The 17238-nt window shown below is 43.0% G+C and overlaps 1 protein-coding gene across 2 annotated transcripts in view; it reads right to left on the bottom strand.

The window, feature by feature from the left end:
* LOC118105857 (neurofibromin) overlaps positions 1–17238 on the bottom strand; it is a 158340-nt gene that overhangs the window by 7763 nt on the left and 133339 nt on the right. For both annotated transcript variants that reach the window (XM_035153829.2, XM_047339515.1), the window contains exons 45-53: positions 16681–16782; positions 14695–14835; positions 14374–14500; positions 13920–14051; positions 12789–12924; positions 9073–9233; positions 8826–8948; positions 8634–8752; positions 8421–8521 (exon numbers count right to left, since the gene is read on the bottom strand). In XM_035153829.2, coding sequence (XP_035009720.1) covers positions 8421–8521; positions 8634–8752; positions 8826–8948; positions 9073–9233; positions 12789–12924; positions 13920–14051; positions 14374–14500; positions 14695–14835; positions 16681–16782 — 1142 coding nt within the window. The remainder of the gene's footprint in view (positions 1–8420; positions 8522–8633; positions 8753–8825; positions 8949–9072; positions 9234–12788; positions 12925–13919; positions 14052–14373; positions 14501–14694; positions 14836–16680; positions 16783–17238) is intronic.

The raw sequence follows: 17238 nt of genomic DNA, 5'->3' as shown, positions 1-17238 counted from the left end.
CACGTTTACACATGTCAGAGCAAGGGGAAAATGTAAAAGTCAGAAATAGATATTTTCTGTTCCCAGTGGGTGGTGCTATGACAAAGACTGATATTTGACCTGGACTCTATCAGATGATGTGTGGCCAAGTTACAAAAAATGTTTTTTTTACAGTTTTTAATTCAAGTTCAAAGCATTTATTGTCATATATACAGCCCTGTACAATAAAATTCTTTCTTTGCCTTCCAGTGTGAATACTGTGCTTTTATATTTTAAAAAGCTTATTTTTAAAAAAATATCAAGAAAAGGAAAAATATAAATGTACAATAGAGCATCTGTGCAATGTAGTGCAATAGACAGAAAACATGGACTTATCCAGTCTGTGCAAAAACACATTGTCTGCAGTTGGGTTGTGGGATGGGATTTGTCTGTGTGTGTGTGTGTATATGTGTGTGTGTGTGTGTGTGTGTATGGGGAGAGGGGGGTTGGAAGGCAGAGTGAAGGATCTGTGGGTTGAGGTTGTCCAGGGTGGCGTAAGGGCTAGTGAGTATGTAACAGTCTGATGCCTGTTAGATAGTAGCTGTTCCTCAGTCTGGACATCCTGCATTTCACACTTCTGTACCTTCTACAAGAGGGCAGAGGTGTGAACAGTCCGTGTTGGGGGTGGGTGGAGTCCTTGACAATAGAGGACTCCTCAGGAAGTACAGCTGCTGTTGAGCTTTCTTGACCAGCTGGGTGGTGTTTCGTGTCCGGGAGAGGTCATCACTTATGTAGACGCCCAGGAATTTGAAGCTGCTCACCCTCTCCACCTCAAGCTCAAGGATCAACAGCAGCTGATGGGTTCTCCTCTCCTTTTTCATGTCCACGATCATTTCCTTGGTCTTGTCTGTGTTGAGGGTGAGATTGTTCTCTTCACACCATGTCACAAGACTTGCCACCTCCCTTCTAAATGCTGATGCCGCCAGTAATAAGTTCAATGACTGTGGTGTCGTCAGCAAATTTCAGGATTGTATTGTCCTTGTGAGAGGTGACGCATTTGTATGTTAACAATGTGTAGAGCATGCGGCTGAGAAGACATCCTTGCAGAAAACAAAATACAGACTCCGGAAGAGAATCGAACAGGCCAAAAGACAGTACAGACAAAGGCTGGAATGTTTCTACTCTGCAGCTGATGCCAGGCAGATGAGGCAGGGCCTGAGACACATCACAGACTATGGTGGCACTAACTCAGGAATAACGAATTATAACACCTCCTTACCGGATGAGCTGAACACATTCTACGCTTGCTTCGAACAATCCCATCAGCCACAGAAGTCCTTAGAATATGGAACACACAACCCACTGCTCACTGTGTCAGCAGCTGACGTATGCAGAACCCTGAGGAAAATCAACCCCTGCAAGGCCATGGGCCCAGACAACATCCCAGGACGGGCCCTCAGGGTATGTGCTGCAGAACTCACTGATGTCTTCACCACCATTTTTAACCTGTCCCTCGCACAGGCCACAGTTCCATCCTGCTTTAAAAAGACCACCATTATCCCAATCCCCAAGAAAAACCCAGTAACCTGCTTGAATAATTACAGACCAGTTGCACTTACACCCATTATTATTAAGTGCTTCATACTGGGTTACATCAAATCCACCATTCCCTCCACACTGGACCCCCTGCAGTTTGCATACCGGTCCAACAGATCTACTGAGGACGCAGTTTGTACTGCCCTGCACACTGCCCTCTCCCATCTGGAAAACAAGGACACCTACGCAGGGAGGTGGAGCTGTGGTATCAAAACAATAACCTGACGCTCAATGTCAGCAAAACAAAGAATGTGATAGTGGACCTGAGGAAAGGGAGGAGTCAACACACACCATTACACATTAGTGAGACTGAGGTGGAAAGGGTCGACATCTTCAAGTTCCTCTGCGTCCACATCAGTGAGGACTTCACCTGGATCCACCACATCACTTAGCTGATCAGGAAGGCACAGCTCCTCTGCAACTTCTACCGGTGCACCATTGAGTCCATTCTGACCAGCAGCATTACAGCATGGTATGTCAACAGCACACAAACAGACCGCAAACACCTGCAGAGAGTGGTCAAATCAGCCCTGTACATCACTTGAACGACCCTCCCATCTCTGCAGGACATCTATCAGCAGAGGGTCTTCAGAAGTGCCCAGAACACCATCAGAGATCCCACACACCCCCAGGGTTGTGTGATCTAGGTGTGTGAGTGCTTCCCCTGTGTGTTGCTGCTGGAGGTCTTGAAGCAGGCGTAGAATTGGTTGAGCTGTTCAGGCAGGGTTATGGTGGAGTTGGTGATCTCTGTGGTGGTGCCCTTATACTCTGTGATGTGTTGCAGGCCCAGTCCCATCCACCCGGCATCCGCAGTAGACTAGAAACTGTCCAGTTTCTCCCTGTACTGCTTTTTATCCTCTTTGATGGTTTTCCTCAGTCTGTACTGTTTTGTATTACGTATATCTCTTTCCCTGATCAAAATTCAAGAGATCGGGCATGCAGCATGTGACGTACCTGACTGATCATCCAGGGCTTCTGGTTTTGAAACTTTCTAACTTGTATGGTGGGCACAATGTTGACAACACAGGTGCTAATGTACCCAGTCACACATTCAGAATGCTCCTGTATGTTGATAGAAGAATCCTCCAGTGTGGCTGCAGCTTTAAACACATCCCAGTCTGTCTGTGATAAACAGTCCTGCATGATGCTCTCAGTTTCTGAAGACCAGACTTTTGATCACTGGGTTTGTTCCTTTGCAGCCGGGTACAGGAACAGGTTTATAAAAATACGTTTTTTTTACAGACTTTTCAATATTTTACTGCTCCTCTGTGTCTCTATCATGCCAACTGAATTGAGCCATTACCTTTCCCTCAAGTTCCGGGACTATCATACAGAAGCAATGCAATTCGGTTACAGTAATCAACTGCTTATAGAGATCAATTTGACCCGGGACAAATGGATCACTATAAATGTTTTCCACTGTACTCAAATTTGGAGGCGAAAAGCCGCCCAATCGCAATTTAACGTAATATATTTTTTAACGTGGTGAGAAAAAAATCCATACCATCCCAGCCCTAGTCATGGAGTCATATGAACTGGCCCTGTGTGAGTGTGGTTTTGCTTTCTAACAGTGAGTGTTGAAGGGAGGCTTTGATCAGGTCACAGGCCTGCACTGTGTCCAACCACTGCTGAAGGTTGCAGGGGGAGGGCAGAGAGTCTCTGGATTACAAGATGGGTGGGTCAACCCATCTAATACCAGCCCACCCTATCTAAATCCTGTCCATAAATTCCTCCAGCTCATTCCCCTGGAGGAAGTGTCCCTCAATCTCTCATCCACAGATTCCCTGATGGATTTTAGGGGTAGATGAAGTGCTTTCCACCTGAACAGGTTTGCTGTTGAGAGGTACTCCAGGAGCCCTTGTCTGAGAGGCTAGATGTAGGCTGACTTCAGATTGGCAAGGAATGCCTTCTCGCCCGAGGGGAAAGATGGCCTGATCATTTCACACCCTTTTTTGCAAGGAAAGGCTTCTTGACTTACATGTCCTGTATTTCATTCATGTTCCACACAACCTGGGAAGCCTGGGATCAATGTAATGGAAACACAAACAAACTGTTACTGTTTACCGTGAGTGTGTGAACGGCGCAGCAAGTGGCTGCCTACACAGCAGCTCTGTCTCCCACTTTACCCTTAAGAGCTTTTTAAACAAATTATTGCCCTCCCACTAGAGAATACGAGCCAACAGGCACCTTCATTTTGAAGTTTTTAACTTTGTACCATTCAAACAACTATGTGCAAGTCAACAGACACTGCAACTACCACCAAGACAACAACAACACTGTGCCGTGGTCTACTCACGTGAGGAGCTCCTACAGCACAAAGAAGTGGAACTAACTGGCTTCTCACTGGTTAGAGCGGACAGGGACAAACAGAGCGGGAAGAAGTCGGGCTGAGAGCTTGCTGTCTTTGCTAATTCCAAATTGTGTAACCCTGGACATGTAACACTAAAGGTAAACTCTGCCCGCCTGATATTGATAACCGGGGGGGATAAAACCTTGGACTTACTGCATGCAAATGTAAACGAGGCATACAGAGCTGCAGCTCTCCCCCCTCTGGGCAGCCTTGACCACTACTTGGCCCCATACACACCTGGTATTAACATGTGTTTTTTGTGATCCAATCACAAGTGGACAGCTCTGGGTGCATGCATTCATACACAGTATTAACATGTGGCCCTACATGCGTCTCATGATCAGATCTCAGTACGGATCTCACTTGCCCTCCTAATGTTCAAATAAACATGCACATAATTTCTGTTCACGAAGTCCAAGTTATATTGTTTTTACCAGATCCGAGTACACAAGTGTGTCCAATGTCACTTTGTGTGTGTGTGTGTCCACACAAGCGAGCGAGCGAGCGAGCGAGCGCGCGCGCGCGAGCGAGAGAGAGAGAGAGAGAGAGAGAGAGAGAGAGAGAGAGAGGAGCTGAATGAATCTCGTGCAGCTGCGCTGTGAATAAAGATTTGACCAATTTAAGGAAAGTATCGATCATTATGCGGTGATCAGTGTTGATATTATGGATGTGGTTACAAACAGAAGTAGAAGAGAAAAAATATGTTCGATTCGTAGGGAAACTGTAGTGAGTCAGAGAACATCAGCTGAGGAGGCGGTCCTTCATCTGCCATCCAGGATAGATTAGCGTTCCCCCTGCTAAAAGAATGTGGACACATGGGGTTATCCGATCTGAGTGCGTTCACACCTGTATTGAGAGCTGTCCGCTTGTGATCGGATCACAAAAAACACATGTTGATAACAGTTGTGTATGGGGTCCTTGATACAGCTCACTCCTACATATGAACCCCTTGTTAGGAGACGGCCCATCACCACCAGGACTGTGCAGCAGTGGTCTGTGAGGCACAGGACGCCCTGATGGAGTGCTACAGGGTTACAAACTGGGATATGTTTCGGGACGACTGCAGAGATGACCTCGATGGTCTCACCGAGTGCATGACTGACTACATAATTTCTGTCACTGATTCTGTGAGGAATTTGTTGTCCCTACCAAGGAAGTCTGCTGCTTCCACAACAATAAACCTTGGATCAACAGGGACATTAAAGCTCTGCTGAACAGTAAGAAGAGGATTTTCCTGGAGGAGGGCAATGAGAAAGAAAGGGCATCCAAGTGCTCCAAGCATTTGACACCGTTCAGCCATGCAGGCTGGCCAGGAAGCTCTCTGTGTTGCAGGTGGACCGGGACCTTGTGACATGGATCACAGACTATCTAATTAACAGGCCGCAGTATGTCAGGCTGCAGGACTGCTTGTCAGATGTGCTAGTGAGCAACACAGGCACACCCAAAGAAACTATCCTGTCACCATTTCTTTTCACCTTTTACCCCTCGGACTTCTGATACAACACAGGAACCTGCCAACTACAAAAGTTATCTGACGACGACTCCATTGTTGGTTACATCAGAGATGAAAAGGAGAGGGAGAACAGAGACCTGGTCGAGAGCTTTGTAGGATGATATGGAAGAAATCACCTGCATTTCAAGATTAGGAAAACCAAGGAGCTGGCAGTGGACCTCCGACGCAGAAGGAGATTCCACACCCCTGTTGTCATTAATGGGAAGGGGATGGAGATGGGGAATAGCTACAAGTTTCTAGGGGTGCATTTAAATAGCAAACTTGACTGGTCAAACAACACTGAGGCCCTCCACAGGAAGGGACAGAGCAGGATGTTCTTTCTGAGGAGGCTCAGGTCTTTTAACGTGTGCATTAGGCTTCTACAGATGTGTTACCAAACTAGTGGCCAGTGTCATCTTCTTTGCTGTGGTGCGCTGGGGAGGTGGCATGGGGAGCTGTTGCACCAACAAACTAAACAAGCTGGTGAGGAAGGCCAGCTCTGTGATGGGGATGGAACTGGACTGAGAAGAGGAGGAGAGGAAAATTAAACGCCATGATGGACAACCCCTCTATACCCCTCACTGCTGTGCTGAGGCAGCTCAGGAGCACATTTAGCCACAGACTCATCCAGCAACGTGCCTCAAAGCGCTTGGGCAGGTCCTTTGTGCCTCTAATCAGTAATTAGACTGCACAACACCACCTACAGTCAAACAATGAAAACTATATTTCAGGAACGTACTGCGGCACATTGTACATAAACACAAATGTGCAAAAAAAATATTTTATGGTTATTTGATTTATATCGTGATATATATTGATATTAACTGATATGAATAAATTATTGTGATAAGATTTTTTTCCATATCACCCAGCCCTACTTCTCAGTATTCATATGTTGATTTGTTTGTGTCCAACAATGCATCCAGGGCCGGGGCCAGGGAGGCACTGGCCCAAGCTAAAATCTGATTGGCCCCTGAAGAGCCCCTGTCCTTTTTAATAAACTTACAAACAATAACAAAAATGAATATCACAATTAGAATTATTTTTCCTCCAAGCTTTTGAAGGAACACAATGTGCTTGAACAAGAAAAATGTCAACAATGTACTGCGGCTCAGGGGTTAGAGCGGTCATCCTCTAACCAGAAGGCCTGCTCTTCGATCCCAGTCTTCCCCAGTCCGCATGTGTCCACATGCTAAACACCCCTTTTATGTACACATGCTCATATTTAGATAAAGAAAACCTGGGTTGACCTACTGAGTTGATGACCAACGTTGTGCTTAGCCTAATGTTAGGTTAAGTTAAGCTGGATGACGGAAAGGTATCCTGAGTATGTTGAACCTGCTTCGTAGTGCATTAATACCTGTCCTGAGTGATCCATTTACAAGTGGTCATCATCATCATCATCAGTGGTCAGTGCTAAGTACACAGAGGTGGTCTGGTATGCATGTGGCTACATTCTTTTTTCACTGTGTAACGTAAATGTGTGCTGGGTCATATGTGAAAGACCATGTACAAGTCTCAAACAAAATGTTACGCTTCTTAGTAGGGCTGGGCGATAAAACAATAGCGATAATTAGTGCGATATAACTTTTCCTCGATAGAAATTTAAGACAGGTCGATATAACGTAGATAGTACTCATCCCATCCATGTTTTGACAAAAAACACGATCAGCCAATGATAATGAGAATAGCTCTGCTCCTGCAGACAGAGGTTCTTCCGCAGATTCGTTGAAACGCAGTGTTTTAACTTCATTGTTGCAGAAGAAACGATGCCCCGTTTATCCAGGAACATAAATATGAATTCAGCAGGTATTTATAAAGATCAGTTCTACATGTGATGATTACAAAACATCAGAGCAGAGTCACTTGTTGACCAGTAGAGTAATGCACACTGCAGTGGCGCTCATTTAAGAGTAAGATAAGATAAAACTTTATGTATTTCCGTCTAGATGAGTCTAGTTGTCCCCTCTATTAAAAATCAACATGTTGATGTAACTTCGGTGGCTAAGGTTTGTGTGAATTCCCCAGCAATGATTAAAATACTGTCAGGATGGGAAGTGTGTAGCTCACTGATGGCACTGTAAAGTTACCACAGTGCTGCTTGGCATTAGCACTGGCCAGCCATTCCCTTAGGACAAGGGTCGGCAACCCGCGGCTCCGGAGCCGCATGCAGCTCTTCAGCCGCTCTGCAGTGGCTCTCTGTACAGTGTTCATGACTATATTTTATATTTTTCGTGAACGATGAACTGAATGAATCAGTTTTCATATGATGAACGTTTACATTCATTTTTAAAATCATCATCATATCAGACCATCATGTAAAATACCAGAAGCCAGAGAAAATGTGTGTGTGCTCCCAGACAGCGCGCGCGCACACACACACACACACACACACACACACACACACACACACACACACACACACACACACACACACACACACACACACACACACACACACACACACACACACACACACACACACACACACACACACCCCCCACCCCCACTCACTCGCTGACACACGCAATGAGATCAGAGCTCGTTCACGTGAAGCAGCCGGTAAGTAAGCTGCAGTTGGTTTGTACCGAGCTGGAGTTTCTGTGTCCTCCTCCACTCTGCTCTCACTTGAACTAATAAACACTCATCACTAGTTATCAGGACCTGATCAGGACATGAAGTAACTTAGTTTTTGTTTGATTTCAGAGTTTATGAGACTGCATTTAAAAATCATGAAAATGACTCATGTTGTGCTCAGTACAACACGAGACGTGACTCTCACAGCCAGGACTCACGGTTAAAGTGAGGGGAGCGACACACACATGATCCGACACCATCGATTAATAACTAAACACATGACTGTACGTTTTTCACCTAAATTAACCCAATAAAAAATGGAACAAATGAACGTGAACTAGTTCATTTTTGTAGTAATTTCTATGTGATGTCAACTATGTGATCAGAACTAATTCTGACAGCTTAGAATAGAGCTTAGCCCAGAGAGGCTATATATTGGCTACTTACACAACTGGGAAAACCTTTGGGAAGACGACGCAAGCTTCAGCCAAGTACTCGTACAAAATCCGTTGGTCAAAGTCATCAGTAGTATATTTGACCTGGGTTGCCTGGAAAATCAGAGCAACGGTCTGTTAACTAACAGAGTCAGAGATGAAAAGAAATAGCATTTAATTATCAGTCAGTCATGATCCTCTGGTCTGAACTGTTATTTTTCCTCACCAGCACAGTGAGGAGTAGAGCTTGGATTTTTGGATCAGTCAGCACCTCCTCATCCAGCAGAACGTTGGACTCTGATACAGACACTTTACGAAGGTGAGAGTTTCCAATTCTTTGTGTCTCTGGAATGGAACATAGAGGAATTACATTAAATATCTCCATATCTATCAGGATATGCCAGGATGATACGCTCACCTATCTCGTAGTCGTTTTCTGCTACACGCCTCATCTTGGGAGGGGTGGTCATACCCGACTCCATCTCTGGTCTTTTTGGTGCTTTGGAGTCTGATATGAGATGATCAAAGCTCTTCCTGGTGCCTGGCCAACAAACAAACACAATAATTACATTTACAATCTGGAGGTTTATTATGAACTTTTCTAGGGATGCTTCACCCAAAGAAAGATCAACATGTATTGTAAAGAGCAGAGAGAGAAATCATACCCAGAAGCTTCTTGGTGTTAGCTTGTGAGGGCTGACCCATGTCAAGGCTCATGGACTTGCGTGTTCGTGGGCTGATCTGGCCCACTGTAGGGTAGTGATGGGTTGAAAGATACCGCTCTGAAATCTGAGGTGATGTCCACGGCTGAGTCTCTCGCAGACTTCTGAGAGAAAGGTGAATAGACAAAGGCTTGACTCATTTAAAAGCTAAAACCCGGACATTGGTTGACATAATCCAAACTATGACACATTCTCACTTTGTAAAGTGGTGTGTATATATATATATATATATATATAGTGCTGTTCTAGTCTTTGCCATTTACCTATTCACACACACATTGATTAAGTGCACTCATTCAGTGACACAGGCGATCTGCAGTTTGGGGTTCAGTATCTCGCCCAGGGACACTTCGGCACACGGAATGGGGGAGACGGAAATTGAACAGACGACCTTCCATTTAGTGGACCCGCTCTACCTCCTGAGCCACAGCTGCCAAAGCTTTGTTTCAATTATCTATCACATCACATCATAATCATCACCCAAGCACCGATCGCTAAGACCCTATTGGAATTGCTCCAATTATTAGGCCCCGAGCAACAACCGCTGCGAGGACCCTATTGGGTTTCTTATTTTTTATCCTAGTAATGAATTGGATATTTGGCGGCCTGAAAATGTGTAACTTTTGCTGAAACTTTGCACAAAATTCAGATGTGCGAGAAAATGATGTGTCAAATGGTTTTCGTGCATGGGCGTGCCCAATTGACTCGATAGCGCCCCACTAAAGTCCAGCACCTGCTGTGCATTTGACCAAAATGCATGAAAATCATTGGGCATATGTTTCATGCCCACACGTACAACAAAGTCAGGGGAGCAATATTCCAAACACAACAGGAAGTCAGCCATTTTGGAATAAGTTGTCACTGTTTGATTCACACACATCGTTCTTTAACAAAGGATTAATCAGATCAAATTTGGTCAGTGCAATCTAACCACATTGTTGATGAAAAGCTCTGCTCTTCGTGAGCTTTTGTCAGAGAGCGTGGTGTCAAATTTCAAATACAGGAATGTATAATAACTTCAGTATACATTATCCAATCTGCACCAGACTTCACATGTTCGATAAGAGTCCTAGCCTGAACACATATACTTGCCAATATTCAGTCATTGTCATAGTGCCCCCTACTGGCAACATGAAGTAACATGTTTTTTTATTGTGATGTACTCCTCCGAGCAGATGGAACACGTCCAGCTGAAATTTGGCCAGAAGACCCTTTAGACTTGGTCGATAATAGGTTATGAATCTAGTGTGTTTTTGTTGAATGCTGTTGCCGTGGCGACACACAAAAAGTTGATGGTTAGGATTTGCCATGACACAGGAAGTTGTTATAACTCCACTGTGCATTGTCCAATTTTGAGAGCCCCAATTTTCTCACACATGATCACAGTCCTGGCCTCAACAGATCCATATGTTACTATTAACTCAGGGTCATAGCACTACCTACTGATTTTGCCATGAAACAGGAAGTTGTTATAACTCCACTGTGCATTGTCCAATCTGCCCCAAATTTCTCTCGCTTGATCAGAGTCCCGGATTGAACAGATCTGAATGTCAATATTGACTCATCATCACAGTGCCACCTTCTGGCGACAGGAATCCATGTTTCATACATGATGCAATAGAATTACATTACAATATATACCTTAAATGTGCTCAGAAAAGCCACAAGACCATAAGGATATTTCATTGTGAAAATTGTAAGTGGCAGCACGGTGAGGGTTGATGTTTCGCAATGAAACAGGAAGTTGTTATAACTCCACTGTGCATTGTCTAAAAGTAGAGTAGGAGCCAGAGCTTTCAGCTATCAGGTTCCTCTCATGTGGAATCATCTCCCACTTTCAGTTCGGGAGGCAGACACCATCTGTACATTTAAGAGTAGGCTTAAAACCTTCCTTTACGATAAAGCTTATAGTTAGAGCCGGTCCAGGCTTGTCTTAGACCTGCTCTTAGTTATGCTGCTATAGGTCTAGAAGGTCGGGGGACACATGACACTCGGAGCTTCTCTTTCCAGCTTCTCCTTCCTCTTCTCAATCGTTATCACATCAAATTCATATCTCATCAATACATGTTACTGACTTGACTTCTTCCCCAGAGTCCCTTTGCCTTATCGTCCGCAGATCCAGGGCCGCAGCTGCGGCCACATCGTGGATTATGATCTGTGGAGCGCGTATCAGAGATCGTAATGGTGGATCCAGTATGGCGGATTCTGTATCGTGCTGGCTGATCGTGATAATAATGGCGGATCCTTTATCGTGTTGGCATCTGATAATGGTGGTGGACCACGATCGAGGTGGCAGCTGATGATGGATCCTAATGGCGGCAGTGGACAATGACTGTGGACTATAGTGGCATCCGATCTTGATGGTGGATCATGATCGTGGTGGCAGCTGACCATAAACTATGATTGCAGCAGGACTGCTTGATATATAGTATTTCTCCTCAGATACTCGACCATTACTGACAATAATCCATCAATTCATTGACCTTCAGTTTTGCTTCAAAATGTTTACCCTTATCAATGCTGCTAAAACCGTTATCTTGATGATGTTCTCCTTTACACTTGACATCCATTGCACTTCTGTCCGTCCTGGGAGAGGGATCCCTCACATGTGGCTCTCTCTGAGGTTTCTACCTTCTTTTTACCCTGTTAAAAGGTTTTTTTTAGTAGTTTTTCCTTACTCTTGTTAAGGGTTAAGGACAGAGGATGTCACACCATGTTAAAGCCCTATGAGACAAATTGTGATTTGTGAATATGGGCTATACAAATAAAATTTGATTGATTGATTGTCGAATCAGCCACAAATTTCTCACGAGTCCCGACCTGAACAGTTGTATTTGTCTGCATTTAGTCATAGTCTCAGCGACAACTACTGGTAACAGGATGTAAGCTTAGTATGACAACTTTGATTTGATTTGCATAAACATTTCACTGTGTGGTCTACACTTGATGGCATGGACCGTAATGCACGATTAGTGGTCATGGTCTAGCGCCTAATGAATGGACACAGGAAGTGACACATTTATTATTCCTGCAGTGCCCAAACATGAAAACGGGCTCGATCTGTGCTGCTTGCAATCCTTGTTACTTACATTTGTTGTATATATGGGTAGGGTGGCTGTGGTTCAGTAGAGCGGTCGTCCTCTAACCAGAAGGTCGACAGTTCGAGGGAACTTTTAACATTCCCAAATCATTGGGACTATTCAGACATTTGAAATATTACAGAGACGAGAGTTCACTCTAAACTAGCCCAAGTTCTAATTTGATGTCATTCACTTTTTGCTATTGCATAAACTACAGAGTAGATTATTTCAATCTACCATTTTAACTTAGAGAGGGAAAACAAAAGTTTTTTGTATGGGACAGAGCGGTTGTGGAAGGCTATAAATCCTAAAAAGGTTTATCAGGACACAAATCGAGGTCCTCTTCACTTTATAAATCAAGTTATAATAACTGGCCAGAGAGCAGATAACAGAAGGAAATATGTAAGTAAATTGCATGAGAAAAGGACATCACAACAGCTTGGTCAGTGTTACAATCTAACATAGAGTTGTGCCTTGTGCCATGCTGAGGCCAAGCTTTGTACCAAAAATATGTAGGATACTTTTTATAGGTAGATCAGCCAACTCCATCCTTTGTATTCCTCTCTGGTACTGGCTCACCTGCAGCTGGGATCAGCGATGTGACTACAGTAGGTATCCATGGGTACTGGGTCCATGGACAGGTCAGAAATAAGTAGTGACTTCCTGTGTTTGAGGCTGCAGCGGCTTCGGACCTCCTCAGATACAGTGAGCAGTGCTGTACCATACCACAAAGAGATAGCAACAATAATCATTAATAACATCAGGGCAAACTCAAACCAACCACCACCATAAGTAAAGATAATGGTTCAGAAATTTGTACTATATTCTGTAAGTAACAGCTCTCCCCTAAAATAAATAACTGGATGCAGAGAGACAAGGTAGGTGTAATTGAGACCCTCAAATATTTTTACCGTTGCTTTATAATATTTTTCAGTAACAGAATATGATACATTGAAACAGAATTTTAATAGTAGGCATTATGGATGGATGATGCATATACAGTATGACAGTAAGTGTGTTAAGCAACGTTCACACTGCAAGCCTTACCGCTCAATTCAGAATTTTTTCCAGATCAGATTTATTTATGTGGCGGTTCACATTATCTTTTCAAATGTGGCCAATTTCAGACTCCAATGTGAATTGTTCATGGCCCTAATGTGACCCTTATGCGCAAAAGCACAACAAGTCATCACACGCAGCACGCTGTGTACGGAAGTAAACATGGAGAAGAAGTCTGTAATAAACGCAGGGGCCATAAATGTGAGTGTTTAGGGTTTCACTTTTCTTTTGATATGCTTTCCATTACAAACCGGTTATAAAACGACCCCTCAAGTTTTGCTTGTACAGATGTGTCACCCCAAGTACTCGGTCTAAAGCCTAACTGTCCCTCCAGTGACTACCTCTGTCACAGCTGTCTTCCATGTTTATTTTCGCTGGGGGACTCCTGACGCCCCATCTCCTGTGCAAAATTATGAGCAATGTCGATCTAGCGTGACGTAAAAGTCGCATTGAATTCTGATACGGGTCACATGGCTGATCTGTATCTGATTTAGAACTACATATAAAAGAGGCTCAAATCTGATTTGAAAAGATCAGATTCCATGTGATTCTTGCTGTTCACACTGTAATTAAACAATCCGATCTGCGTCACATAGGGGAAAATCAGATTCAGGGCACTTGGGCCCGCTGTGTGAATGTAGTGTTACTTACCAGCCAGATAGGCAACACTCTGGGTGTTGACCTCAAACTTGTCACATTTCAGATGTTTACTGATGAGAGTCAAAAGTGTGTGCAGGATTCTCACTGTTCTCGCTACTGTGGTGGGTGATGGGTGTCTGTAGCCTAAAGACACAAGTTAAAGACATAAAAACAGACTCTCAGGGACAGCATGCTGATCCAAAAAAGCCATAGTGCTGAAGCAAGACACATTACACCCAAACACAGCGGTAATATCACATATAGTGGTGCTCACTAACTTTCTGAAGATTATTGACTTTCTTTTGAAATACATTACTAAAACACAGTGATGGCCGCATTGTGTTTTTTCTGTTGTCAACGTGGCTGATGTGAATATGTCCACCCAGTGCTCTAACAAAGACTACAATGTATTTGTTGAACATTGGATGACTGCCATTGAATATTTATCTCTCAGCAGCTGCTTTACCTTTGAGTAGGTGGCCCACCAGTGCAAAGTTGAAATTGGCACTAAAATTGAGGCCCACAAAATGATCCATCTGCTTACAGTGCCACTCTAAAGGATGTCTAATTTCCATGAAGACTTCTTCTGGACTCTGGAGGAGAAGAGACATATAAAGTAGTGTACTGTGTCACGTCAACAATTTAAAACCATTTACTGTCTCAACTACACAATGACGTGTACTGGTTTTTAGTTGGCATCAAACATCAAAATGTGGGAATGGGTAAGCACTGGAGACCTTGTCCTTCCCAATGTTAAGGTTAGGCGTGTGTTTATGCATTTATTTACCTTGTCGTTGAAGATGCGCATTGTGTCCAAAGTGTGGAGGTTCTGCTCCAGCAGGGCAGTTCCAGCAGAGTACAGATTTACTTCGTCCAGCTGCAGCACAGCTACAGCGATCCAGAACAGAGCTTTGTGCATGGGGGACTCCTGCAAACACACACAGAAGGGGCTCATATGCACGGTAATTCCTAGACAGTGTGACTGGCTGTAAACGGAAGGGGAGGGTTGTGCTGATATTGTCAGGGACATAAATAAATGGGTAATTCCTTGACATGTCAACACACGTTTGGGCTCAACCACCACAAGGACTCATGAAACCTGGATTGTTGATTTGGTCATATGAGAAACCTATGGAACTCTGATTTCGACAAGCCGTACCTCCCTTAATATAAATAGTCTCATATTATTTTAAAGCAATATGCTATCTACAATAAAAAAAAATTACAGCATTATTAGTGACTATAACAGATCAAGTAAATTTACAAGAAAAAACTATATTCTAAAACTGGTCAAATTTTCACCAAAGTTAGAAAATAATGTCATCAGGACATCCAGAAAGTTTGGTCTTTGCTTCTTGAGTGTTTGCTGAGATATAATCAGTTATCTAAAGATGCTTCACAGAAGAGGTATTACTGAATTCTTACAATATTGTTGAGACACAGTTGGAGATCATTACATTTTCAGGCCCATTCAAAAGCTCAATGAACTACTTTGTTGATGGGCTCCAAGGCTACTGGGTAGTGTGTTCAAAAAAGTGTACTGGTATACTTGTTTGAATGTTGAGGTGATCTCTCTCAGCTCCTAATACAGACTGAGCGAGCATTCCTAAATACGACCAAAGTGCTACAAGGGTGGGGGGGTTCAAAGATCAAAATACTCATATATATTATATAATATTCATATTAAAGTAAAGAAACACGAAATATGAACCCATTTGTCAGTAAAGAAAATCTATGAATTAATTAATTTATATAAGTACAAGAAATCCATACTCCCCCCTCCTCTTGTGGGCAAATGGAACATCCCACTGAAACAATACCAAATCACTTAATGTATAGGGTCTCAAAGTTGGCTGGAATATCAAACCAAAACATTACATACAGCTTTTTGCATCCATCTTGTTTGTAAAAGATGTGGAGTTGGCGAGGAACAGACTCGGGAGTGCTAGTCTGTAGGGGTTATCCTTTAGCCTAGCACGTAGCCCAGCTCGCTTCCCCTGCTTCTGTTTCCTCTGCCTCCGCATAATTATAGGCCTTTTATAGACTGACTGTCGTAAATCGTTGCTCTGACTTTGCAGGTAATCTCTCCTGGCAACAGAATAGTTTATAGAAAAAGACAATTTCATCCCTGATTGTCTAATTTGCTGTTGTAGGTCATCAAGGGGCAGAAATATTATAATTAGAGCATTTCATGACCAGTTAAAAACTCGAGACACATGAAATTTTGGTTCCTAAGGTTTCTCATACGATAAGATCTGCATGGCAAATTTCATTAGTATCTATGATGGTGAAGATGAATGAACATTTGACACATACCAAAGGGATGATCAGAGAATCATATATGATTTGGTGACTACTCAGCTGATAAAATTTGCATACATCACAATTTACAAAATGGCCTTAAAAACAAATTAAGCTTAGCAATACTAATTCCCCTTTAGATAATTCATAACTTCACTCAGCCTTGATGAAAAAAATTATCCAAGCTGACAATTGCCACATCAATTGATAACTGGGACCTTCTTTCCATCTTAGGAGGTGGTTAACTGCTATATATTCAGTCTTGTCCTGTCAATTCCATTTTATTTGCAAATGAGTCAGTAGCAGCTGGCAAAACACCACACAGAGACATAGCAGGTATACAATTTGTTAACATTTCAAATACTGCAACAATTTTAATTTGTAGTAAGTATTAAGTAAGCACAGCCTATTCTTTGTACACAAAATAACAGCTGTAGTTGTGGCTGCAGGTGGATTTAGAGTGGTTGTATACCTTGCTGAGAAGAGGCTGCAGCTTGGTTAGAGCAATGACTGTGGCTTCAATTAATACTTGGCTGTTGTAATTGTCCGGTCCCTTCAGACAGCTCTCTAGACCCTGTTATGGTGAGATGAAGACAATGGACTAAAATTACCACTTTGCAGTTGTATGTCTCCTCCAAACAGTCAAGTTGCAGGAAAAAGTGTCATAAATATGTACTGTAAAGTAAATATGGTCATATATATCAAATATGGTTTTGCTGAGGTGTGGCATTGAATAATGGCCAGAACATTTTATTAACAGTGTATGGAATGCACAACAATATGTCACAGTAAAGTTTGTCTGACCATTTGGGTGTAAAATGTCATCACTTAATTTTATCCCTTCGTATTATTATTATTTGCATTAGGGCTTTCACAATATAAGATTTTCACTAAACTGTGTTTAAAATAATTCATTATAACAATATCTATAAAAAAGTTTAAAAAAATGATACCATTACCCTGTTTCATCTTTTACATGGTATATTGCGTATTTCATCTCATCTTTGGCAAGTGAATTAGTCTCAAAATA

Source organism: Hippoglossus stenolepis, chromosome 4 (assembly GCF_022539355.2).
Source record: "Hippoglossus stenolepis isolate QCI-W04-F060 chromosome 4, HSTE1.2, whole genome shotgun sequence".
Classification (NCBI taxonomy): Eukaryota; Metazoa; Chordata; class Actinopteri; order Pleuronectiformes; family Pleuronectidae; genus Hippoglossus; species Hippoglossus stenolepis.
Note: the sequence above shows the minus strand (reverse complement) of the source record. Positions and strands in the feature narration are given on the sequence as shown.